The following is a 27539-nucleotide window of genomic DNA, read 5'->3' on the forward strand; positions in this document are numbered from 1 at the left end:
TAGTAATTCATATTTTGCATATATTTTTATAGATTAAGGCATTAAATTTTGGATTCATGTTTCTAAAAGTTCAATTATAAATTATAAAACAATACTACAATTAAATAAAGTTACACTATAACATTACAGTCACATCGTTAAGAGAAAAATTAGACGATAAACTAAATTTATAAATATAAAATATTTAAATATTCTCTATCATAAAAAATTAATAAATACCCAATTAAAACTTTTTAAATCTATCATATACCTAAAACTTAATTAAGCATATTTTTTTTATAAGAACATGTTATTCATAATATTTGATCTTTGAATTTTATTTTCTTTACTCGTTTGGTCCTCTGTCTCTATCTTATTTTATTCTTTTGAACTTACAATTAATAAGTTTATTTGGTTTATATTTTAGTGAATATTTATCTTCTATTTTTTATATTTAAATTAATTATTTCAATACTTAAATAATTAATATTATAGTGATAATAAAATAATATATTCATTGAGGCATCTTGAGACTAGGCACCAAATTCAGGGTCAAGTTTAATTTACTTTCATATTCATCAAAATTCTCTACAACTCCTTCGAGATCATCATTCAAAGAGAAATGTTTGAAGGAAAGGCCAGTATCAAAATATGCAGTAGCACATCTTCCAAACTTTAACAATCCACTGATGATGATTATAACTGTTCAAGTTTGAAAAAATATAGAACTGAACTCAACACTTATAACTTAGGTTCTGCTTGCTGATAAAAAAAATGTTTGAGAATAATGAGTTTAACATAATGAAAATAAATACAAAGGAAATGGCGAAGACATTAGTGTCGGCATTCTGCTCGCAAGTTTGAGAAAAAAGGACTGCGAACGGAATAATATTATAATTCGTAAACATCACCATATACAAGATCGTCGAGGTTAAACTCTTTAGCCATTCGTATTTTGAACAAACAAATATACTCTGATTTGAAATTTAGCACAAGTAAATGTAACGTCAAAAATAAGTGTTTACTAAAACAGCATTCGAAAACGTAAGATGATGTGTATGAAGTTATAAAAGTTAAAAATTATGTTTTGATAAAACGTTCATCTAAGACAAGCAGTGTTAAATGATGTATATATATTATATTTAAAAGTACAAACTTATGTCAAACGGATAAACATTCTCTTAAAGTAAGAATATTAAATGCATAAGACATACTCTATGGCTGTTACTTTGCTTTTTCTCTCTTTATCTGTGTTAATAATGACAATACCAAACTTTATTCAAAAGCTTGCATAAGAATCACAAAGATAAGAGATAGGAAGACATTCTGATAATGTTTCCTTAAAGCTTTATGTTCTATCCAAAGTCATTCGCACTATCACTGCAAAAACAATTTGCTCTTCTCAAGACGCAGAATAATACAATCTTCGTACTAAGGTTACTTACTCTCAAGGAGGTCAACTCTCTGAGTAACAAATCTTTCTCGAAGATGTTTATATAAAAAGAACTTGCTGAAAAGGAGATAACAATACAATAACAACAATTCTTTGAATCATTTTTCTTCTAGGTTTACATCGTTTAAGTCTTTCTTTGAAAGAGAAAAAATCTTTTCAAGTTTGCAAATTTCATTATATCGAATATATAATCTTTTGGAGAATCATTTGAATATGTACTTATAAACCAAAAAACACTTTGGTTGTGTTTGTAAATTAAGAGTGAATTAAAATATTTTTTTGGTTAGTTTAGGTGAATTAAAGAGTCTACTCAGGTAGACTATTTGGGAACGAGTGGTTGATAATACTTGGTAAACCAATAGTGGTTAATAATACTTGGTAAACTAATAGTGGTTGGTAATACTTATATACCAAGAGTAGTTTATACTCATTGTAAGATTTATTAAAGATTAGTAGAATCCATTAAAAGGTCTTAAAAAAGAATTGGACATAACTTAAGTTGGAGCAAATCAATATAAAAATATTTGTGTTATTGTTTTGTTTATTAAACATTTTCTTAAACGTTCATTTGAAAACACAAGCATCTAACAACTAAGGTAGATTATCTAATCCTTGCAGTAGTCATTAATTGCTATCTTGTGAAAAGATTTTAAAACACTATTCAAACCTCACTTTATAGTGTTTTCCTTTATTTCCACATACATTCAAAGCAATGTGAAAAAGGCAAGAAAACGTTACGAATATAGAGGGACAAAATATCAGTAAACAGTAAAACAATTGCTATGAAGAAACAGGTGATTGGTTCACCTAAAGGTGATCTCAATCTCCTTTACTTCCAAAAATTACTAGCTTGGGCACCAATTATGTACCTCTCGATTTCCATCCATCCTCTGCAAAATTCATATATCAATTTGTGTTTGGATGTCGTAGTACACTTTGAAATTATGTTCTTTCACCATCAAGATGATTCTCAACCTCAGGAGGTAGGTTTAGACAATTTGTTTATTTATTCGAATGTCAATCATAATTGATTTCATTTCATGAACTATTATTAGTTATGAAGATCAACGGAACGTATGGATGTCCATCATTGGTGTTTGAGCCTGCATATCCATCCCCTCCTTACAAGAAATATTTCCTCTGTATAAATAGGTATCTGGTACAAATAATCGTTAGATGACATCAGCTATAATTGGTGTGTTGCTTTAAAATATACATCCATGCTTTCAAGTGGATTTTGCTTCTTGGTACTGAGGGGAAACCTTCCAAGAGTCAATAACCCCAAAAGCAAGGGCTATCAACTCATTTGATAAGAGGAAACCTTCTGGATCACTTAGCCTTATGTATGCCACCCTCTTTTCTGTGTTAGTTTTATCCCAAAAGGAATAGTCAAGGTCATCTATAATGGTTCTCCTATGCTCATCCAAGCAAACCACAAGTCCACTTTCAACATAAGGTTTATAAGCCTCTAGCAATGACAAAACAACAGAGCTGCCAAATGATTCTTGGAAACTCTTTAAGTCTAGGCCTTGTGCAGTTCTTAGGGACAGCATCACCACATCCATGGCCGTGTCCTTGCCATTAATGTTACCATCACCAGAGCTATCTACTATTCCTTTTTCCAGATTCTGCACAAAATTAATGTAATCATTGACCTTCCTTGGTCTTGAATACCTCAACCCACCAACAAAACTGGCAGAGCCAAGGCCAAAGGCATAGAAAGGCTCGTTCTTCCAGTAGATAAAGTTGTGTTTGCACTCGTACCCACTTTTGCAGTAGCTGCTGATTTCATAATGGTTGTAATTCGCATCAGTAAGCATTCTTGAAGCCATCTTATAGAACTCAGCCGATTGTGTTTCAGAAGGCATTGGAAATTCCCCTGGTGAGTACCTGAAAATATCTCCAGATCATTATAATGATTTATAAAAAGACAATAAAAGCCATCAATGCTACTCAAGGTTCTAAGAGATTTTCAGCCAAATCAGATATCAAGGTTTCAAATTGTAGTGACAGTTTCATCGCGATTCTTGACACTGTAAGAAAGGGCAGCTGTAAGAATAGCCTAAAAATATTGACACCACATCCGAAAATGCAGAAACAGACCGTTTTCGAAAACCTTGTAAAGTGTATCAGTTCGTAATTTCTCACAATATAAAAGATCATTACAAAGCTGCAATTGCAACTGCAATTTAAAACCTTGTTGCCGCCAGTGCAACAGAAAATAACTGTCACTTCCCAGCAAGTATATTAGTTATATCGGCTACAGTTTCGAGAAAAAATGTGGAATCGTGTTCACAGGAAAAAAAAAAGTGCCACTTACAATCGTCCAAATTTTGTTCCTTGCTCAATTTGCAAGTCATAAACGGACACATGAGAAGGTTGTGACTGAATGGTGAGCCTTAAACTTTCCTCCCACATCTCACAACTCTGATGAGGCAACGAAGCTATGAGATCAATACTCCAATTCTCAACCCCACATGACTTCACAACACTAATAGCCTCATGAACCTCTTGCACCCCATGTGCCCTCCCACACGCTCTCAACAGCTCCTCCTGAAACGCCTGAACTCCCAAAGACACTCTATTCACTCCCAACGCTATCATCTCCCTCATCTTCTCAGCACCAAACGTGCCGGGGTCCATCTCCATCGATATTTCCGCGTCCTTACAAAGCCCAAACTTCACCCTCAGACTCTCCAAAACGGATGAAACCATGGAAGGAGGCACCAGAGAGGGCGTCCCACCGCCAAAATAGACAGTTTGGAGGGGCGTGGTGGAAGCGGGCTGATCCACTTTGGTGGCGGTGATTTCCCGGCAGAGCCAGTCGATGTAGTTGGAGACGCGCGGGTCGTGGTGGGTTTGGGTGGAGGCGGAACCGAGAGCTACGATGGGAAAGTCGCAATAGTGGCAGCGTTTCCGGCAGAAAGGGAGGTGGATGTAGGCGGAGGAAGCGGGTGGTGGGGTGGCGAAGTTGAGAGAGGCATTATGTCGAACGGGTGGCGTGCTGTTAGTGAGAAAGGTTTTGGTGAATGCGTGGTGAAGTTTTTGAGCTTTGGATTTAGGGGTTTGCACCAAGAAAATGGGAGTGAAAGATGATTTCAGCAGCATTAGGGGAGTGAGCATCAAACTGCCGAGAAAGGATGTAGACGAAATATACGAGGCACCTCTGCACTAGTAAGGGATATTGCTACGATGACAAAATATAATAAGGACTACGATATGTTATTTTTCATATAATAAATATCGTTGTGATCTCGTTTTTTCTTCGGCTTTCCCCCCTCAAATATCAAATATTACTATTTTAATCTTTTGAATGAATTTATTCTTGTCTGTTTTTCATGTGACATAAGTTGTAACGTGCCCAATTTTCCTTCCCCCTATCTGAGGGTGTTTCTGTGCAAGAAGTGAATAGTAAAAGTTAAATATTCTATATTAATAAAAAAAATTAAGGGTTAAACATCTTCCAATTTCGGAAATTTAGAGGTTGACATTTATTTTTATTTTAAATCTTAATAAATTTTGATTTCCAATTTGAAAAATAAATAGATATATTTATTTTATTTCATTCGTATTAATTTTTTTACATGTTAAATTTCTGGATTAACATGTAAAGTATAAAATATAAACAATTTAAATATTAATCTTGAAATTATTTAAAGTAATTAAATTAAAAAATTATATGTATTCATTTTTAATATTTGAGAATCAAAATATATTAAAATTTATAGTAAAAATGAATTTCAATTTTGGATCGTTAATAGAGTAAAAAATATATAATCTAAGAATTAATGTGAAGTAGAAATGAAATTTGTAAAATATATATATATATATATATATATATATATATATATATATATATATATATATATATATATATAATCTATCCAAAAATAGAAGGAAATTATTCATTTTCATTCTTATTTTTATATTTTATATAAAAACTAGCGTGATGTCATGGTAAGCTAAGATCATCCTTGAAGTTTAGAGGATGGTTTTAATGTAAAAGAATTGTACATTTGATATATTTAGGTGAGACTTTTTATTAATAAGTTTAATGATTCGATCTAGAGGTGTCAATTTGATCCATGACTCCGGGGCTAGCCCTAACCCACTCTTGAAAAAGTCCCCTTTTAAGAAGCTCCTCAAATGGGGGCCAAAAAAAAGCCCGACCCCCAAAGCCCCCTCTCAAGGGGGTTAGGGTCAGGGTTAAGGTGGGTTTAGCCCACTTAAATTTTTTTGGAAACTAAACTTCAACATTCTTAATAGTAACTATTAAAAGTACTAAATTTTATATTCATGTAATTGATTTCTTATTTCAAATTATTAAATAAAACTAATTAATTATAGTATAATAGAATATTTAATACTCAAAATAACCACTTTTTAAAATAATTAAAAACAATTGCAAACCACACACTTAATTTTATATAACTAAATAGTATTACAAATTTATTTTACTGAAATACTATAAAAATGCTTTATTTTGTTGTCAATTTTAATAAAATTATGTATTATATTGCAAACACCAATTATTAGAAAATTATATATAATTAGTAATATCAAAATAACCACAAAGAGAGATAATAATATATTAATTTGATTTAATATTTGCACTGCTTTTACAATTCTTAAAAAGAATCACGGTTTTCCTTGACTTCTAAAATATCACTCAATCTGTTTTTAATTATTTAAAATTAAAAATAATTCAAAAATTTATTATCTAAAATTTTTGGATCAAAAATAGTATTAATATTTTATGTGTAAATTAAACTTATGTTTTATTTTGTTTTTTTCTCTCTAATAATCTTTTCTCAAAATCACCATAAGATATATTATAAAAAGAAAGTTAATTTCTTAAAAATTTATAAAAAATGAAAATTTTAAATAGACCTAAAGTACTAAAGAATGACAAATGTTATCATGTTTCAATTCTTTAACTAACACATTAAATAATTTATTTTTAACTTTCAATTAAAACACATAACATAAATGTATATTTATGTTTATGTTTATATTTATGTTTATGACATTTAAAATGTAAAGATTTTGAGTGACTAGTACGACAAGATTGAATTCTATGGGCAAATACAACTTTAGTCTCCACAAGGTTTATGAGTTTTTTCTTTTTATTTATTATTTTTGTTATGAACATGATTTGTTGAGTATAAAATGAAAAAAAAAATCATTTATATTTAATTTCTTTTTCAATAACTTTCTAAGAAAATAAAGAAGCCTAATTTTTTTTTAAATTAAGAGTTTCAATTAGAGAAAATCTTCTCTTAAATTTCAATTAGGATAATTTTAGATAAAAAGTTAATTTCTTACTTATAACTTCAAAAAAAGTGAAATTAAATATTTAAATTTCAAATTTATAAAATGATCCTTTAATTATATACTTAGAGAATCTAACTCAATAAATATTGTCATTTTGCTTTTGCTTCTTGATTTTAGAACTCTCCTCTTATAAAAATTTTAATTTATTTTCTATAGTAACTATTTTTGTAACAAATTAGGAGTTAATTATATTTTTTCTTGTATTCAAAATGAACATTTTTTCTAAAAAAAAAACCCATGGGCTGGCCTTGACCCACAGGGCTTTTGAAGACATTTTGGCCCCGTGGGCTTTTTCTACGAGGAGTTTTTTGACCCTGTGGATTTTTCTGACCCCAACCCACGTGGGTTAGGGCCAAACCATGTAAGGAGGGCCAAATTGACAGGTCTAATTCGATCCTATTTTTGATTCAAAATCTTGATTTGGTTCTTATTTATTGGTTTTCTCAATTGGGTTTTTAATTTTAAAAATTGAAATAAATAGAACTATGTTGTTAAATTGGACAAACACCGTTTAAGTGTTGTGTATGTGGCATACTGATTGTCTTTTTTTTTTAATGATGTGACATACTTTATGTGGTAATAACATATCTGATGTAAAATTTTTAATTTATGAATTAAAAAAATTGAACTAAAAAATAGAATAACAAATTGGGGGAACTTACCCCTTTCTTCAAATTGTCATTTGCAAGAACAGATCGGGGAAAAGTGTGGGGTGCCTTCGAAGTAGGGTTTAGAGCTGGGAGAAAACAATTTTGAATTTAGGGTTCATGGGCGAAATACAATAGTTTAAAATTAGGGTTCGTAGGCGACGTTTGGAAAGATTTAGGGCTAAAGCACGAGGTGAGGTGTGAGACCTTGTGTCGTTGGAAGTGTGAGGCTCAAGCACGTGGTCAATGGAGGTGAATTTGAAGCAAGGTCAGTGATTATGCTTTATTTTCTTAGTTTTTATGGTTGGGAAACCATTATATTGGGTAGTGGTCCCTCATCGTTTGAATGTTTTGCTCTGTTGTTGTTGATTGTGATATGGTGGTTCCCTATGTATGTTTAAAGTGATTTCACTGTCTATGTTTCAGTGCGCTTTGTTATTGTTTTAATATAATTTATTTTTGTCGTCATATGTTTACATAATAGGTGTAGATATATTTATATTGTGTTGTGCATAATGGACGAGACTATTGAGTGTGTTTTCCAGCATGGAGGGAAGTTCATTAATCATGGTACTCTGAAGTATGTAGGAAAGACCACAACTTTGTCCTTTGACCCTGATATGTGGAGTTATTTTGTGTTTGTTAGTGTAGTTAAAGGTTTGGGATATGTAGGTTTTAAAGTTTTATGGTACTCTGGATGATGGGGTTTAGTTTTGGAAGATAGGTTGGAACCATTGATTGATGACACTGGTGCCATGCACATGACTAACTTATCTAAGCTTAATGGCAAGGTTCATTTATACGTTGTACATGATGTTTCTGAGCCCCAAGTTATATATGTGTTGTTGAAGGTCATGGTGACGTACAACAATAGTTGCATGAGGGTTAAGAAGATTGTGATGGTGTTGAAGTTGAAGGTAAACGTGATGGTGATGGTGTTGAACATGTGAATGAGGGTGAAGAAGATGGTGATGGTATCCAAGTTCAAGGTGAAGGTGATGGTGTTGAACAGGTGCATGAGGGTGAAGAAGATGGGGATGGTGTTGAACACTAGTGCAAAAACAACGTATAATATCACGCGTTTAACGTCCAACCATTGAATAGCCAACGTTAAAAATGATCGGTGAAATTTTTGTAAATAAATACAATTATTAGACGTCGTTTAAAATTGTAATTCGACGTCAATTTGTTATAAGACGTCGAATGTTGAGAAGTCTGACGTCCTATTGGGTAAATTTTGCGAAAATGCTTGGCTTGAAAGTGAAAATGTATTTATGTATGACGTCGAATGCCCTATAATTAGACGTCAAAAGGATATAAAACGTTGAATGCCCTAGCGTTAGACGTCAAAATGTTAGTGAATTCAATAAAAATTGAGCGGGAGATTGAAAATTCGTTTACTTTATCTTAGCGCGCGACACCCTCTTCTCTGCTCAAACTTTTCTGGAATAAAGTTTGACGACCATCACATGTAATCTTTTTTTCATTTGATACAAATGCATGTTAATGAACTACTTTAGGTATGATTTTCGTTTTATTTGACCGATTATTTTCGTGTTCTTGTCTTTCATAGGCGCATTCTGCTTTCTCTCTCACTAGTGGCAACACTTTATTTCGACGAACCCACCTTTTGAAGGTTAGTTTCTGTTTTCATTTTAAAGAACTTATTTGTTGAATTTGTTTGTTGTTTTTTTTCTTTCTGTTGAACTTGTTTGTTTGTTGTTGTTTGGTTGAACTTGTTTGTGGTTGTTGTTTGAATGAACTTGTTTGTTATTGTTGTTTGTTGTTGATACTACACTACACGTTCATAGTTCATGCTTTATAAAATATCAAAAACTGAAATTTGTTGTTTTTCTACTTTTCAGGTCTCGTAGAGTTGTAAAAAAGGATCACAATTAATTAAAAAAAACAAAAAAAATATATTAACGTCATATATTGATAAAATTCGACTTTAATTTGCTTTACTAGGAAATAATGGAAATTAATGTCATATATTGACAAAATTCGATGTCAATTATTGTAAATTAACATCAAATTTTTTAAATTTAATGTCAATTTAACGTCTTCCAATATAACGTCGATCTCGAATTCGACGTGAAAGGCCGTAAAACACCGACATTATACGGTATTTTTGTACTAGTGGAAGTTCAAGGTGAAGGTGATGATGATATTGTTGAACAGGTGCATGAGGGTAAAGAAGGTCATGGTGATGGTGTTCAAGTTCAAGGTGAAGGTGAAGGTGATGGGGATGGTGTTGAACAGGTGCATGAAGGTGAAGAAGGTCATGGTGATGGTGATGTAGAGCAAGACTTGCATGTGTGTGAAGGAGTTGTGGAGGAGACAGTTCATCTTCGTAGTTGGAGTTCATCTAGTGACCGAGGTGGTCTACATGGAAATAGTCAGCGCTTGGAGGGGCTAGTTGATGTGAGTGTTGAATGTGACATAAATGATGATATAAATGAACAATAGTCTGGTAATGTCGATGTAGAAGTAGAAAGTCTATCACATGAATTTAGTGGAGAATGTCGTACTGACAGTTCAGACAACAACTTTGATGATGAGAGATGTTTGTCAGATGAGGAGTGGAAATATGAGGAATTACATACTACAACAGATTGCGATGAAGACGTTAATGATAATGAGAGTTATGAGAGCTTTTCTACCTTTTCTATGCCAAAAAGTATGGTAGACTTTACATGGGAAGTTGAGACATATTTTGCTGGAAAACAAGATATTTTAGAAGTTATCAAAGGGTATGCTTTGAAAAATGGGAGGAATATAAAATTTTTAAAAAATGATAAAAGAAGATTGAGGCTGAAGTGCGTGGGTGCAAAAGAAGAATGCCCTTGGACCATATATTGTGGTTATATGGAGGCTGTGAAATGATGGCAGCTAAGAACTATAAAAGACAAGCATATCTACAGTAGGGAGTTCAACCTGAAGTTAGTTGATGCCAAGTGGTTGAGCAAAAAGTTGGAGAAAATAATAAGGGAAAATCCTAAAGTGAAGGGTGTAGATATTTGTGAAAAAGTTCAAAGAAAGTGGAACATTGGTATATCTAGATGTATGACTTATAGAGGCAAAACTATTGTTGATGATCACATATATGGGTCCTTTAAGGAACAATATAAGAGGATATATGATTATGACCATGAATTGCTGGCAAAAAATCCAGGCTCAACAGTTAAGGTACATGTTGAGGATAATGAGAGTGATGTAATTTTCAAGAGATTTTACTCTTATCTTAAGGCATTCAAAGATAGTTTTCTGTCTTGTAGGCCAATAATTGGATTGGATGGAGCTTTTTTGAAAGTGAAGTTTGAAGGTGAGTTGTTAATGACTGTTGGACGAGATGCTAATGACCAGATGTTGCCTATTGCATATGTTGTGGTCGAAGTGGAAAACAAGGATTCATGGAGATAATTTCTGAACCTTTTGATTGATGACCTTGGTGGTCCAGAAGTATGTTCATCAATAACTTTTATGTCAGACCAACAAAAGGTAATACTGATCTATAAATTTGTATTTTCCTACATTCATTCATTACTTATAAGTGCTGCTAACTACTCTTTATTATTTTAATGTAATACTTAATTTTGGCAAAACAATGTTTCTGCTTTGAACATGTACACTTGGTTATTATGTGTTGTTTCAATGTTGCAATGTGTATTTTCAAAACAATGATCTTTCAATGTGTTGATTCAATTTGACAAAACAATGATGTTATGTAATGCTTATTATATAATAGTTAAATTAGATATTGTTGTTATATCATATATTATTATTAAATGACACATTGTTATACAATAAAGCATTATCACTGGTCATAGTAATATTACCAATCAGTGTCAGTGAATATGACAAATACACTTCTTCTTCATTACTTGTTCGAAATTGTTGACAACAATATGAATTAGGGAATTATTGTGCAGGTGAAATTGTGAAAACACTTCCTGTTCATTACTTCTTTTGTCAACCACATTTATTAATCAATACCATATTAAGTGAAATTTCGCTCTTTGGACATACATTAAATACAATAAAGATTCATTCATTCATTCAAAAAATTAATGCTACATTACATCCAGTGCATCCTAATACAATGATAATTACTGCTACATTATGGATTTGTCATCCATATTAAAATTACAATTACATTAAGCACACAAATCAAACAAACCACCCCTATCAACACCTTTATCCATTTCTCCACAATCTTAAGTGATTTCTGAAAATCAGTCATCATCTTTATACCACCTCTCATTTCTTCTATGTTGGATAAACACTCATTCTTTGCTTCCCAGTTTACATTAGAATACCTTTCCTCAATACCATATACAACACCATATGAAGAAATTGCAACCACCTTATTCATTTCAATTCTGTAAAAAAAATTATACCAATTAAAAATACTTACTACAAACAAAAATAACAAACCATGGACGTTCTTCTACCTTGTACTTAAGACAATCCCAAAATTCCTTACCTCTGTTCCTAGTAGTTATGTTCTTCTACCTTGTACTTAGGACAATCCCAAAATTTCTTACCTCTATTCTTAGCAGTTCGAGTAGTTCTTAGCAATCCCAAAACACCATCAATCCTAGATTCTCCTCCACTACCACGAAAAACTACATTAGGATTATGCTTCCGTCACCCGTCAAAGAAGAACACGAATGGACATCTGTTTTTGATTATCCTTTTTCGCCCACCAACTAACCCTAATTTGAAGCACCCTATTCCCCAAATCCTTTTCGCAAAAGTGAAAGACAACAAATATTGAGTTCAATTAAATGTTGCCCTAATTTTTTAATTCATAAATTATATACTTCAATTCCAAAACCACGTCAAAAACAATTTAAACTGCTCCAAGGTGATACAATTGATGGGTCTATTCTGCCTCAATTGCTCAAAGAAGTCAAACAAGATCTTATGAAGGGCAATTTGAGCCTTGTGTGATGCTACCAACTTCTACTGCATATAACCAATTCTTGCCATTAGTGAGTTAACCATCTCTTATTGTTGGTTAGGATATGCATCTGTCTTTTGCAAAAATGTTGTTTAGGATATGCATTAACATAAAACTCCCTAACTTATAGCTCAATGTAGTAATCTTAAGGCCTAACTAACTTTTTCCAACTCTGGTATCCAATGCTCTCTAGAATTCATCATATTCTCCTTTTAGGAGTTCAATCCTCCTTTCTTTCAAGACTGACTTGTGTTGAATGTCATTAAACCTCTCCTGCTTGGCCTTTCTTTGGAACCTTATTCGGTCTTATTGCGATAGAGGTTAGGCCAATTCTTTCTTTTCCTTCTTCCATATGAACTAGTGGAGTTGCAGAGGGTGATTCTTTTGGTGTGGCTTCAGAACTTGATTTGGACAAAGATGTAGGGTTGCTGTAGTCCTACATGCGGATGTTGTTGGATGGCTCGGTCTGAGAATCCTTCTCCCTCTGACTGGTGCCAAGTGTTTTACTCTCCTCCTTAGTTATTTTATTAGAGGTGATGGTGAAGGGCTGCTTGTAGAAGTGTTATCAGACAACTCTTAAACTTCTTTAGCTTCTTTTTGTCTAGATGAAGCAACTACCATCTTCCTTTTCTTTGTAATAGTCATATCATGTGTTGCTCTTCTTTTAGGTGTCATTATGCATCAAAGTTCATTCAACTCCTAGATTAATTTCCCCCATTTAACATTTACTTAGAAATACCAATTCAAATTTTCACATGCAACTGCAGTTTCATCATCAATTTCCAATTCTCAACAACCAAACTTTTTTTCTTTCAAGCATTTTGTTACATGACAATCAACCTCAGTGATATAACATTAGAACATTCGTTTGATTCTGTTTCTCATAATCAAATATAAAAAACCTTCAAAAAATCATTTGATTTGAACATGCAAGCATAAAGTTGAGGTTTTTATGTGAAGAAAACCTAATCAACATTTTTACACACTCAAAACTTTATAAGAACAATATCAGATTCATATATTAAATCATAATCTTGCAAATAAAACACATAATCATCAAAAGAGATTATTAAGCCGTGAAAGTGGCTTAAGCGAACCCTAATGAGTGAATAAAGAATTAGAAAACAAATGAGCAATTTGTTGTACTTACTTTGTGAGTGCAGAGAATGAGAATGAGAAATGTTGTTGAGATTGAGAATGAAGTGTTTGGAAGTTTTGAGAACGAAGGATTAGAGCTTCTAGGAGTTTATAGAAGGTGTTTAGAGTGAGTGGGGTGACATAGGTGTGAGTGGGTTTTAAATGAATGAGATACATAAGGGTTTGCCTTTTAAAGTTGATTTAATCATTTCCGACATCTCTATTTGTGCAGGAACGTCTCAAATTGGTCCTCGTATTCTAAATCCTCTCAATTAGGTCCTTTATTGTGAAAATTTTCATCAATTTAGACCTTACCGTTAACTAGGCTAGACGGCGTTAAAAAATTTGATGCGTGGCTTGGTAACAAGAGCAAGTGGTACTGACGTAGCACACATTTGTCGCCTGAGTTGGATTTATTTTATTTATATATTTAAAAAAATTCACTTAAATCAAAACGTAACGTTTTTATTTATGAATAATTGATTACTAGTTATGTTTTTTAATTTCACAATTGACTGAGTGTGTAATTGGGGATAATTTGGAAAATAGGGTTTTGTCGAGGGTTGGTTGTTGTGGTTGGAATTTGGGGAACAATAGGGTATTTCACTGCTATTTCGTATAGTTGGTGAGTAAATAGGTTTCGTTTTAAGATTTTGGAGTGATCTATCGGTGCTATTTCGGTGGAATCGGCAAGCTGTTGGTGGTGAAGCACGTGGAAGGCAGTGGCGAAAGTGTTCGAGGTGAATCACTTGTTCAAGTTAGGTTAGTAAATGCGCTTTCCATTGAAGTGTTTGATGATTTTGTCCTTTTATGGTTGTCCCACAATGTTGCATGGTGTATAATGTTTCGTTTTTCATTGCAATGTGGTCCCCCATTATTAAAGTGTTGTTGGATTGTCGTTTTCTTATTACTTTATAGGTTAAAATATAAGTGTTGTGTTGTACGTCATGGAGGAAAATTTTGAAGTTGTTTTTCACCACGGTGGAAAGTTCATAAATGAAGGGAAACTTAAGTATGAGGGGGAGAGTACAACTTTATCGTTTGACCCAGATTTGTGGAGCTATTTCCTTGTAGTCAGTGTAGTAAAAGGGCTAAGTTATGATGGGTTTAAGGAGTTGTGGTACTGCGTAGGTGGTGGTTCTGTGTTAGAAAATAGGTTGGAGCCTTTGTTGGATGACGTAGGAGCCATGCACATGATTACCTTAGCTAGGCTTAATTGTGAGGTGCATCTATTTGTTGTTCACACAGTCTTTGAACTTGAGGTGATACATATGTTATAATATGTTCCTCAGAATACAGATGAAGAGCAAGGTGGGGGTATGGTTGAGGGTGAACGTGAAGAGGAAGGTGGGGGTATGGTTGAGGGTGAACCTGAAGAGCAAGGTGGGGGTATGGTTGAGGGTGAACTGAAGAGGAAGGTGAGGGTATGGTTGAGGGTGAATGTCAAGAGCAAGGTGGGGGTCAATGTGAACAGGATAGTGAAAGACAATGTGAGGTGTTTGACAATGAAGGTGAGAGATGTGAATGTGATGGAATGACTGAAACTGTTGTTGTTTCAGAAGAAAGAGTTGAGGGTGATGATGTTGTTGAAGGTGTTATTGAAACACAAGTTGGTATGGGTGAGGTTGAAGGGGATGGTGGTGATGTTCGTAGCTGGAGTTCTAGTGGTGACGATGATGGTAATGATGAAGTTAATTATGACTGTATGGAAGGGCTAGTTGCTGTAAATGTTGATTGTGATATAGAAGAAGAGGTAGGAGATGGAGTTGCAGATTGGTTTGGTAATGTCAAAGTTGATGTGCAATCTGATGATAGTGATGTTGATGATGAAATAAATAGTGATGATGATAGAGGTTTGTTCGATGATGAATGGCAATCCGATGAATTAGACAGTGGAGCAGAAAGTGATGGACAAGATGATGAAGATGATGGTTATGGGAAGTTTGTAACATTCTCTATGCCTAAGACAATGGTAGATTATAACTAGGATCTGGGAACTTATTTTGCTGACAAGCAAGACTTTGTGGATGCCATTAAAACGTATGGTGTAGAAAATGGCAGAAATATTAAATATGTTAAAAATGATAAGAATAGAATTAGGCTGAAATGTATGGGTACTAAAGGAGAGTGCCCCTAGATGGCATATTGTGCTTATATGGAAGCCATTCATACGTGGCAATTAAGGACTATTGTTGACAACCACAGCTGTAGTAGAGATCTCAAACTAAGAATACTTAATGCAAAATGGCTGAGTAAGAGATTGGAAAAAACTGTTAGAGAAAATCCCAAAGTAAAAGGAGAGGAAATTCGTGAGAAGATAAATAGAAAATGGAATGTAGGTGTATCTAGATGCATGACTTATAGGGCAAAGGCCATTGCTTCAGACCATGTTGATGGGTCTTTCAAAGACCAATATACAAGGATTTATGATTATGCGAATGAGCTCCTAGCTCGTAATCCAGGATCCACAGTAAAGGTCAAAGTTGAAGAGAATGAGGATGGACACATTTTTAGGAGGTTTTATACTTTTCTGAAGGCCTACAAGGATAGTTTTGTGTCGTGCAGGCCAATTATTGGGCTGGATGGTGCTTTTCTGAAAGGAAAATATGGTGGTAAATTGTTAAGTGTTGTTGGGTAGAAACGTAAATGACCAAATGCTACCTCTTGCGTATGTCGTGGTGGAAGTAGAGAACAAGGATACTTGGAGATGGTTCCTTGAACTTCTCGTTGAAGATCTCGGTGGGGAGGAAATATGAGGAAGGGTGGTTTAAAGAAAAGATGTGGCCTTTGTAAGGAACTGGGCCACAACAGGACTTCTTGCACCAAATCAACACAGACACCTCATGTCAACTCTCACCAAACAGAAGAAACTAACCCATCAACTCAACCAATGATGCCATCATCAAATCAGGATGAAGCTGTAGTTCAAGGGGATAAATGCAAATTTTTAATGTTTAGACAATGTCAGCATGAGACCAATTGTATCTTTTTGTAATGTCTGTCATTTGAACAATTGTAATGCCTGTAAGATCTTTTTGTATCTTTTTGTATAAGACAATAATTTGCTATATTTGGTTTGTTTATCACTGGTTATCAGTTATCAATGAAAATACAACAGTTATATTTGTTGTACATCTTAGTCCAGATATATTTCTTGTACATCAGATATATTTCTTTATTTGTTATCAGTTATCACTCCATATTTTGATGACAAAAACAATATATGTCTTATTACTGGGTGATGGAGGTTTCACTGTTATGCAGCTTTAGATCTCAGATTCATCCCAACCTAGCAGATTGTTATGCATGTGGCAACTAATTGCTTAGTCCATACCATATAAAACCAATATATAGACCTCTCTTTACAACATATCAAATTAAAGAAAAAACCATTCTTTAGTCATATCAGATTCCATAACAACAATTGAATTTGTTACTCATAAACAGATCAAACAAGTTTGATTTTCATTGAAATGGAAGAAAGCTACAACACAGTTAAAAGACATCAGCCCATTGTCATCAACATTGAAACTAAAATTGTGTTTATTACACATAAAACACAAACCAAAAATATCAAAGACCTTCATCCACTTTTGAACAACAAAGACAAATTTCTCTAACGTAACTAACATATTCCTATTACTATCCATTTCTTCACTGTGCAACAAACTTTCTTTGTTTCCTTCAGACTTCAAGCATGTGCCGCTTTCGTCTTCCGCAACATCAGTGCATCATTTGAAGTAGTTGCAACCACCCTCTTCAACACCAGTCTCTATAAACAACAATTTCTTCTCAGAAACACTTCCACATAGTACATAGGTGAAATAAATCATACCTTATACTCCGAGCATCCCCAAAATTGCTTACCACGATTCTTCAATGTTTTAGCAGTTCTCAATGCACATCTCAGTTCATAGTGGCAAATCAGTGAACACACATTACGCTTCTCCTTCCGCCACACATTGCATGTCGATGAACAACAAGAATGCTCCTTCGACATCGTCTTCGAATAACAACGTTCAGCATCCACCCACCTGCGTCGCACCAAAACACTCTCCAATAACAAGCTGAACAAGGTTGAAGACGAACCTCGCTCTCCTCAGGGATTTCAATCTTCCAATTTAGGGATTTCTTGAAATCCCAATTATTTTCCCAAATTTCCCCAAATTTCACACCCAGACAACAATCAAATTAAAAAAAACCTAACTAGTCATTTGTTTTTCATAAATAAAACGTTGTGTTTTGATTTAAGTGAATTTTTTTAAATATGTAAATAAAATAAAGCCAACTCAGGCGACCGATATTTGCCACGTCAGTACCACTTGCTCATGTCACCCAGTCACACATCAAATTTTTTAACACCGTCCATCCTAGTTAACAGTAAGATTTAAATCGATTAAAATTTTCACAATAAAGGACCTATTAAGAAGATTTAAAATATGAGAACTAATTTAAGACGATCGTGCACAAATAGGTATGTCGGAAATGATTAAACCTTTAAAGTTTTGAATTGTTATGTTACCTTCGAATGTAGGCTTGAGCACCAAATTTGTCATTTGGACTCTTGGACAAATTTCAAAAACTCACTCTGATTCAGTTTTCAATAAAACTTTCCATCCTTTTAATATTCTGCAGACTCTTCTCATAAGGCAGTTACGCAATACAAACATCTAATAATGTAATCCTAACTAATTAATTCAAATATTCACACTAGAGAACTTTTTTATATAAACACTATTTATGATTCTAAAAATAAATAAACAAGGCTTAAGTACTATCTATTTAAATATAAATAAATAACGTTTTTTCTTTTTAAGAAAATATTATCTATATTTAATTTATATTTTTTTAATTAATAATTTAAAATAGACCAGTAAAATATGCTAATCTAAAAAAACATGTTAGAGATATAATTAGATAACACATTTTTTAAAAAAAATTCTATTTATAATTTATTCTTATTATTAATTTATCACCTTATAATAGTTTTCTATTTCTTTGCTTGTTGAAAAATTTTCATTTCCCCTCACAAAACCCTGCCTACAGTGCAGAAAACTCAACATTTCTCTAAAAATATCAAAATTTATACACCCTTAAGACTCTGATGTCAGTCACTCTCATCTCTCACAATCACATATACCCAAACCCAAACCCTCTCACAGCTATGTCATGGTCGAGGAATTGCGTTGAAGAGATCACTGCAGTCAAGCCCTTATGCCAATGCATGGCCAGACTTTCGTGTTCTCTTGCATCGGTAGAAGCAATATGAATCTTTCACTCCCCCTAACTCCAATCTCACTCAAAATTTCTTCCTTCCTTTCATTCTTCACCAATCTTATCTTGGCTAACGAATCTAATCTTAGTCGAACTCCAGCTCTTGTGAACCATAGTATCTTGTTGTCGTGCCCAGGGACGCTTGCCTGGCAAAGCTCCTCTGTCGCGCTCCCCTGCAAATGCAAGAAGTCGCCGTTGTCAATTACCGATCTTTCATTGCTGCTACCAACGCCTTAATCGCCATGAAGTCGCCTCCATTGACAACCATCTCGAATCTCTCGTACCTTCTCTATGCTCCCGCTTTTCATTTCATCTTTTTCTTATAATTTTCTAGATTTGCTTATGTTAAATTCAAGCTTTAACGAAGTGGGTTTACTTATTGTTGGAAATGTGATTGTGCTTCGTACACATACTTAGGAGCATTTCGTTGGGTTGGGATAAAATTAGGTGATTGGGTTCAACTGAGTGTAAAACGTGTTACTAGTTGAATTGGATAGGAAAACTTAAGGAAATGCGTAGAAGCGCTATTTGTGATGGTGATGATACTTAAGTTAGGAAGTTTCAGATCAGATGAAGAGCTTGCATTGTTATTCTCACTTCTACAAAGAACGCGAATAATGTTTACTGATGTAATAATGGTTCCATGGTCACTACATGAACCTATACAGAACAAATATTCAAAACCATACACATATTCTGTTATTTCTTGTCTAGGAATTGCCTAGGAATATGCTTTTGTTTTCATGGTACTACTATCTTCTTATTTCTTAAAATTATACAAAATGGTTGTTTTCATGTGTTATCATAGATAAGGAATCAGGACTTGATTTGACAATATTGAATTTGAATCTCACTGCCTGTTCTCCAATCATCTCCTCTATCCTTATGTATGTAACTTGTGACTTTTATCGGAGTATGTTTAACTTTCTCCAAACATATTAAATGTTCTCATGCTTCAGTTTTGCCTTCTGTACTTACTACATTTTTGTGACATTTTTACTTTGTCCTTGTGATCGATTCTTTAACTAATTGAATAGCTTCAAAATCTGAGCGAGATATATGTAGACTGTAATTATATTTTGCTGTCTTAATTTTTCTTTTCTATGACTTTTATTAGATTGTAAATGGCCCTGAAGTTTTGAGCAAAGATCATGACGGATTGTAAATCAGCTTTTGACTAAGGTTAGTAAATTTTTTGAATACTTTTATTGATAGAAGAGATACTGTTTCTATAGTAGTCATATCAGAAATTCTAAGACAATATGCTTGGTTTACAGATAGATGGTGTGGAGTCACTCAAAAATGTTTTGCTTATTGGAATGACTAACAGAAAGGATATGCTTGATGAAGCTCTCTTACCCTTTGTTCACTTGAATGGATTTGGGAGAGACTGATTGAGTGGATTTAAAGATAAATTTTGTTGTTGTTTATTTGAGGGAATTTGGAGGTAAGTGAGAGTGAATTTGGAAGCAACGTTTGTGAGAATTAGTGTAAGATTTGATTGATGTGACAGATTAAAAAAATTTACTTCCAAATTCACTCTCACTTACCTCCAAATTCACTCAAATAAACAACAAAAAAATTTATCTTCAAATCTTCTCAAATCCACTCAATCACTCTCCCCCAAATCCATTCAAGTGAACAAAGCCTTAAGGTCTTCATATCTTCTTCTCCTATTATGATCTTTGAATTTACTTCCTTAGAAAAATATAAATGTTGACAGTCAAAATTATATATCATAGTTGTGATCCAACCACTCTGATTGCTTGTTATAGAATTTGAAGAGTTTACAGACGTATATATTTATATTATTTATGATATTAATTAGAAGAGGAATAATGTCCTAAATTAAGGGTAATATTGCTTTCTATACCCATGATTAATACAATCACTCAATTCTAAACTAACATTCTCCCTCAAGTTGAAGGATGTATGTCATATGTACTAAAGTCAAACTAATACCTTGTAAGACATTCGATAAGTATAAAAGCTAACCAGTTGTTGGAGTTTACAAATTTAGTAATGAACTTGCCTTTTAAAAAAAATACTTTGACAAAATATAGTGAATCTCTTTGTGATTTGTCCTTTCATGAAAGATTGGATTAGAAGCAAGAAGTAAATGCTGTTCAGTTGTAACACATCATTTTCATTACCTTAATGTCTCACAACTTGAGCTGTTAAAGCTATTGCTTTAACCCCAAGTTCATTGGTTGCTGCTTCCTTGGCGTGATACTTTGCATTTGTATTGACCTAACAGTTCTGTTCTATTTCTGGCTACTGTGTCATTAATTACAAATACTACTACTTGCCTATTCATGTGCTCAATTCTAATGCTTAATCTTGACTCGTGTCATGTAGACCAGGGAGATTGGAACTCCAGGTTGAGATAAGCCTTCCTGATGAAAATGGTCGACTACAAATTCTTCAAATTCACACCAACAAAATGAAAGAGAATTCTTTTTTAGATCCAGATGTGAACCTAAGAGCTTGGTATGTGTTCTTTGATGCCTAGTCTTGTCTTACAGATGTATGAGTTTGCTTTTTGGATGAAATGAAAGTAATAAAAGCTTGCTTATTGTGCTTGTTTGCATTAGCACATATTCTATTCATTAAAGGATATTATTCATGCTTCACCATAAACCCTTTTATTTGGTAGTTTTGTCGTATGAAACCTGAAGGGAAGTCTGGCAAATTAAAAACTATTTCACGTCTGTTTTAGTTCCAAGAAGTTTGTAAAGTTATTTGTTTGAATTGGTTTTGAAATCACCTAAACATGGACAAGCTGAATGCAGCACTAACACTGACCTACACATTATATTTAAGAATTGTGACAACAATGTGAGGTCTACATTTACTTTTTGCATATTTAGTCGTTTGGCTAACATGGAGATGATCACTGTCTCAGTGTCTGTTCACAGAAATCAAAACTAGCTTGTCTAAAATTTGATTTTATACTAATTTTTACCAAATATAAAACTTAGTTTGAGATTTTTTTTTTAAAATTAAAAAATTAAGGAAGGCAGATTATTTTTTCAAGCATAAAGTGAAAGAGTGTGAACTGGCTAAACAGTTTTTTTGTTAAAATAAGTTTTTTAGTTAAATAATCAGGAGACAAGAATTGATTCTATAATGTTGAATCATTATTAATCTTAAAAATACTCTTGAAACAGCCTTTCTTGTTTCCTTTGTTATATTTGCTTTATTCTGTACACTTTCTGTTCCTACGCTTTCGATTTTCTTCACAATTATCCTTGTTACTAACATTCATGGAATCTATTTCAGGCACTCAATAATTGGGGACTTGCTCTTCAGGTATATTTAATTTTCCTGTGTACCAGCATTTCACTACTTCATACAAACGGCAATTAAAAATAATAGTGTATTTGCATTCTTTCATTCTTCTAGCTGCATGTTTGTGTCTCTCCCATTCATACATATGTATATTGCAAGAAATGAAAATAAAATTTTACGAGAAGCTACATTAAATGCTTTTTAAAAGCACATTTTCATTTCTCCCTGAGACTTTGATCTTTTCACTTCATCTTAACCTTTCTTTATGCCAAATGCACTTTGCGCCCTGTTGAATAAATCTCGTGAATTGTGCAGTCATAAATATCTTTTCAAATATTATAATTAATCACCTAACCTTAAAAGTGGTATAGTAGCTCTTCTGGCTCATTCAATGTTGTTATTAAGCATCCATGGGCACAGTTCAATCGTTAATCCATGTCAGAAAAATTCAACTTCTTTTAGTTTGGCTGTGGATGGACAATATTATCTCAAAAGCTTCTATAAATGAAAAAGAAAAGAATGGGATAAAATCTTCAAACCACTGCACCACATATGTACCTGTCCCTCTTTTTTTTTTTTAATCATAGCCAACTCCCTTCTCTTTTTCAGAATATATTTCCCTATGCCATGAGTTATTTTTGCAAAAAATGTACTTAATATTACTATAAAATTCATAATTTTCTTTATTGGAAAATCTCCGTTAATTTGTTTGTATTGTCTTTGCTTAAAAAATTGGTTTCCAATTTAGGAACTTAGTGCCATAGTTCCAACCTGAGAAAAGCAAAAGATTGTGAGAACTGCAATCACCAAGGTAACAATTTTTTGGAGGGAATTAGATGGAAGTGACAAAAAATTGTTTTACATCAGCCATGTCCTCTGAATATAGCACATTTCCTTTATCTCTTTTGACTTTTCCATATTCTTTGATGCAGTTTCGTGCAGCCATATTATACTTTGTTGTCTTGTATTGACATGTATGTAATAGTATTAAGAGTTAATATTTAACTAGCTTAATGCCTTCACAGTATGGATTAGCATAGGACACTTTAAGAACTGGGGGATCAGTGAGTGCTCAAGAAGTTTCGCCAAATGAACTGTAGAGTCAGTCTACAATATATATTATTTCTGCTAATGCACTGAAACCAAATTATTCAGTAAGAAGCAACTATTTATCCTTGGATCCTGTTAATTTTTTCCCTATTTTAATCATACAATCTGCTTATGTATTGTTTTTACTCATTATTTTGGTGTATCTAACAGGTTTATGACAGTGCCTTGCGGTTGGTGCGCTCTATGGTGATAAATACCTGAGCATGTTGCCACTTGGTATTGTGTTCTAACGCGTTATCTAACACCGCCATTAGTTGCCTGATTAGTCATTGTCACAGTGGCTTCATGTTACTTTCTATTTATATATTTATAATTTAATTGCCTTTTTTCTCTTAATAATTAGAAAAGTACTTGATATGGTTTATTGACCAATCTCTTAACCATTCTTGTTGGCAAAATCTTTCTTTGTATAAATGATTCTGCTTTATAAAATTTGCAATTACTTTCCGGTGTGATCTATTCTTTCACACGGCTTGGGAATGAGATTACTTAGATATGGAAGGATTGAACTCATGACGGCCACATACATGGCAGAAGTTGAGGTGTTCTCTCCAGGAAGCTGCAGAAAGCCGTGACTTTCATTAATGCAGAGATTGAAAATGAAGAAGTCATGGAAAATTTAGGTATAGCTGAAATTTGAACATTATATGAGGAAAATTTGATGGGAAAGTTTCTGTACGCTTATAAAAATAAATAGAATACAGATATATGTTAGATCAGTGGTAGGTATTTTCCAGATTTAGTTGTGTGGAGAGATGATTGCAATTGCAACACGCAATTGGGTGATACACATGCAGAATGTATAAGAAAAACTTTCTTGTGTTATGTTATTGCTGTTACTAAAAAAAATTGTTATAAGTGTGAGAGAATTTTATAGTTTTTGTTGTTATCAAAGATGAGTATGATATTGTTGAATTACTATACTTAAAGATTGTGGTCAGATTTAGTTTTTTATATATCCTTTTAATATTTTGATTATGGCATAATATTTTCATAATAATTTGATTATGACATAATATTTGATTAAGAGTTTTGATACGATAGATAACTAATTGAATACCAATTTCATAATTGTTGTTGCGAAATCTTTTTAAAGAATATGTTTTTAAAATAAATAAATTATTAAATAATTAATAATTAAATAAATTATTAAAAAATTATTTATTCAATAAAGAGTGTTCAAGTGTTGTCTATTAAAAAAATAAATAAATTATTTAAAAAAAGTGGATCAATCGACAATGTTGGTTTATAAAGTGTTGTTTATTAAAAAATTAAATAAATTATTAAAACAAAATTAGACTAATAAACTGTGTTTATTTGAAAAATCGTTGTCTATTGAATCATTAATAGACAATACTTATTTGAAAAAAGCATTGTTTATTGTTGGTTGTAATATACCATGATTTTTCAAATAAGTGTTGTCTATTGACAGTCATCAATGGACAACACTTTTTTTAGAAGCCTTATCTAGTAATAGACAATGCTTAAATAAACAATGCCTAAAAAATGTTGTTTATTGATATTTTTGTGATAGTGATTGTATCCAATGTCACACACAATTGACTTATGCTCAACATATTATGTTTTAGGCCATCTACTAATAAAACATTATCAATAAAATGGGAGGTGTTTATACATATCTTTTCAATACCTATTATTTTTCTTTGTTGATTTCCTTTGAATGTGACTGTTCCACCCTTCTTACTCCTGAGGTCTTGGAACATAGACCTTTGACCCATCATATGTCGCGAGAATTCACCGTCAAGGTACCATGATTAGGGTCTCCTTGTGGTTATCAAGCAAATCTGCAAGAGAGGTGATTTTGTCCTTAGGTGCCCATATTGCTTTGGGTCTTGCTTTGTTATTCTTATTAATTATTCTTTCTTCAAGGGTTGGAGCATTGTTATAGATTTCCTTTTTAGGTTTAACAAAATAGTCATTTTTGACTTTGAATGTACCATGAATGTTGTTGCCATTAAAACCTAAACCATGTTTGTTAACTGAATGCTTACATACTTTGACTAGAAGTCTTAAATGTTCATTTCCTTCAAGCGTTTTATTCAACACCTTATGAAGAATGTCATTTTCATGTTGGAAAAGCCAGGTTTTCTCTTTGTCTTCTCAAGGTTAGGACACTCAGATTTGAAGTGGCCTAGTTTCTTGTATTCATAGCATATGAGAGGACTTTCCTTTCATTGATAATTTTTGGAAGTTGATATAGAGTGTTTCCTTTCAATTGTGTTCTCCTTTTCCTTCTCCATATTTAGTAGACCTTCTTGGAGATGAATGATAGTTTATCCTCTTCTCCTTCTTCCATAGAGTCTTTTTCACTATTTGACTCTTATGAAGGTTCTTCTTTTAGGGCTTTTGTAGGAGGCCTTCTGGCAGACTTATGAGCTTTCAATACAATGTTCTTTTCTTTCTTTATGATTCCATCTTGTTGAAGCTTATGCTCGTGAACTTTTAGGATTCTAACAAGCAACTCTAAACTCATCCCATCAAGATTCTTTGTGGTTCTTAGAGCGATGACTTGTGGTCTCCCTTGTTTGGGAAGACCGTAAAGAATTTTTTCAATATTATCAAAATTGTCATAGGTCTTACCTAGCGATCTTAACTCATTTAAGATCTTTTGAAACCGGTTGAACATGGCTTGGATGTTTTCGTTGTCTAGCATGGTTAATAACTCATATTCTCAAGTTCACAAGCTCAACTTGTTTCTTTTGACTTCATTTGACCCTTCACAAGCAACAACCAAGGTGTCTCATGTTTCTTTTGCTCCTTTGAATACATGTACTTTCCTGTATTCTTCTTTAGATAAAACACACATTAGCAAATTTAGAGCTTTAGAGTTAAGAAGGTACCTATGTTTTTTCTCACCAGAACACAAGCTTTTTTGCAAGGGCTCTCCCTCATTATTAAGAGGTATATAGTTACCATTCTCAACCACATCCCACATGTCGATGTGATAGTATTCAAAGAATGTAATCATTCTTTGTTTCCAATAGTCAAACTTTTCCCCTTTGAATAGAATATACCTTTTGACAACGCATCCTTCATTTTTCATTGCTCGTTAGGTCCATTTCCTCAAGTGATATTAGGAACTCACTCGTGAGGTAAGCTCTGATGCCAACGGAAAACACTGGAAAAATACTACATGGGTGAATAGTGTTTTTAAAAAGTTTTCACAAAGCAGCGTCTAATGACTTGTAAAGGAGATATATAAATGTAATATGTTTAAATGCTGATTTTAACAAGATAAGTGAATGGAAAATGTTTTAGATAATAAAGCAATAAGCTATAGATTTTATACTGGTCCACTCAACCTGAATTACGTTCAGTTCTCTCTTAAAAAACCTCTTAAAGGGTTCCACTAATCTTTTACAAGATTACACGAGTTTTACCTCTCCATGTTTACAACAAGTATTTTCACAATTCCTGGTTTCCTAGTCAACACGACTAGTATGAGTTTAACCACTCCTAGTTTACAAGTACTCTAACCACTTATGGTTCCAAGTATTTTAACCACTTTTGATTCCAAGTATTCTAATCACTTTTGATCTTCATCCTAGACAATACATCTAAACAAGTGTTTTAATTCTCTTCATAATTTACAACACAGAATGTCTTAAAAGTACAAGTATAGATATAACTCTCATGGAGAGGATATAAGCAATATAAGGATTTATGTGATTTGCTAAAGTTTTTCTCTAAAAAGAAATATCCAATGTCAAACAATGTGTGAGCACAAGAAGCTTGTTTTAACTTTCACAAGTTCACTATTGTATTCTTCTTGTTACTATCCTTCTTGTTATCATCATATTCTTTTCTTCAAGCTTTCATCTATATATAACTTCTCTTGAAATATGATCGTTAGATAAGGAATTGACTTTAGGAGAGCATATATCTTTTAGGTAGGAAGTCAAACTTTAGTCTTCTTTGTAGGGGTCAGAGCTTTATCATAGCCTTAGCGAAATTAAGCTTGTACGATGTGACAAAGCATAAGGATTCAAGGAAAACATTCCCATAACGTTCTTCTTCTTTCACAATGTCTTTTTCTTGGGTGCAATGATTCTGATAATATCTTTCTACTTTAGTGATCTCCACAAATGTCAAGAACAAAGTATATAAGCATCGAAACACTTTATCGTACATGCATTAAATGTTTTGAACGTTGATAAGTGTTAGATTGTATTGCATGTTTAAGTTATCTTATCATTTGTGATGTCATTCATAAATGCGTCATTTGATAAAACATGCAACATGTATAATCATCAAATGATATAAAACATTAAATGCTTCTTCAAAGGCTATAGAGTTTAACGGTCATTCATTAGACGATATATTCTTA

At 33.0% G+C, this 27539-nt stretch overlaps 1 protein-coding gene and 1 long non-coding RNA gene across 3 annotated transcripts; one reads left to right on the forward strand and one right to left on the reverse strand.

The window, feature by feature from the left end:
* Positions 1-2162: 2162 nt before the first annotated feature.
* Positions 2163-4720, reverse strand: LOC108330861 (uncharacterized). The gene is made up of 2 exons (XM_017565441.2): positions 3753-4720; positions 2163-3322 (listed from the first exon to the last, which is right to left on the reverse strand). The coding sequence occupies exons 1-2, from the start codon at positions 4553-4555 to the stop codon at positions 2659-2661; spliced, it is 1467 nt and encodes a 488-aa protein (XP_017420930.1). The 5' UTR covers positions 4556-4720; the 3' UTR covers positions 2163-2658.
* Positions 4721-18562: 13842 nt separating this feature from the next.
* Positions 18563-24063, forward strand: LOC108330126 (uncharacterized). Of its 2 annotated transcripts, XR_008248542.1 has the most exons (7): positions 18563-19070; positions 19908-19972; positions 20068-20444; positions 21149-21280; positions 22073-22102; positions 23107-23235; positions 23342-24063. It is a non-coding gene; the product is annotated as an uncharacterized LOC108330126 (long non-coding RNA). The 2 variants fall into 2 exon arrangements; XR_001832298.2 differs by lacking the exon at positions 20068-20444 and having other exon boundaries at positions 18569-19070.
* The last annotated feature ends 3476 nt before the right edge of the window (positions 24064-27539 follow it).

The sequence above is a fragment of the Vigna angularis genome, chromosome 4, assembly GCF_016808095.1.
Source record: "Vigna angularis cultivar LongXiaoDou No.4 chromosome 4, ASM1680809v1, whole genome shotgun sequence".
NCBI classification, from domain to species: Eukaryota; Viridiplantae; Streptophyta; class Magnoliopsida; order Fabales; family Fabaceae; genus Vigna; species Vigna angularis.

Coding starts and splice junctions, on each gene's coding strand:
- LOC108330861 (XM_017565441.2), bottom strand. CDS start 4,555: ATGCTCACTCCCCTAATGCTGCTGAAATCATCTTTCACTCCCATTTTC. Junction 3,323..3,752: donor GGAACAAAATTTGGACGATT/GTAAGTGGCACT, acceptor AGATATTTTCAG/GTACTCACCAGGGGAATTTC.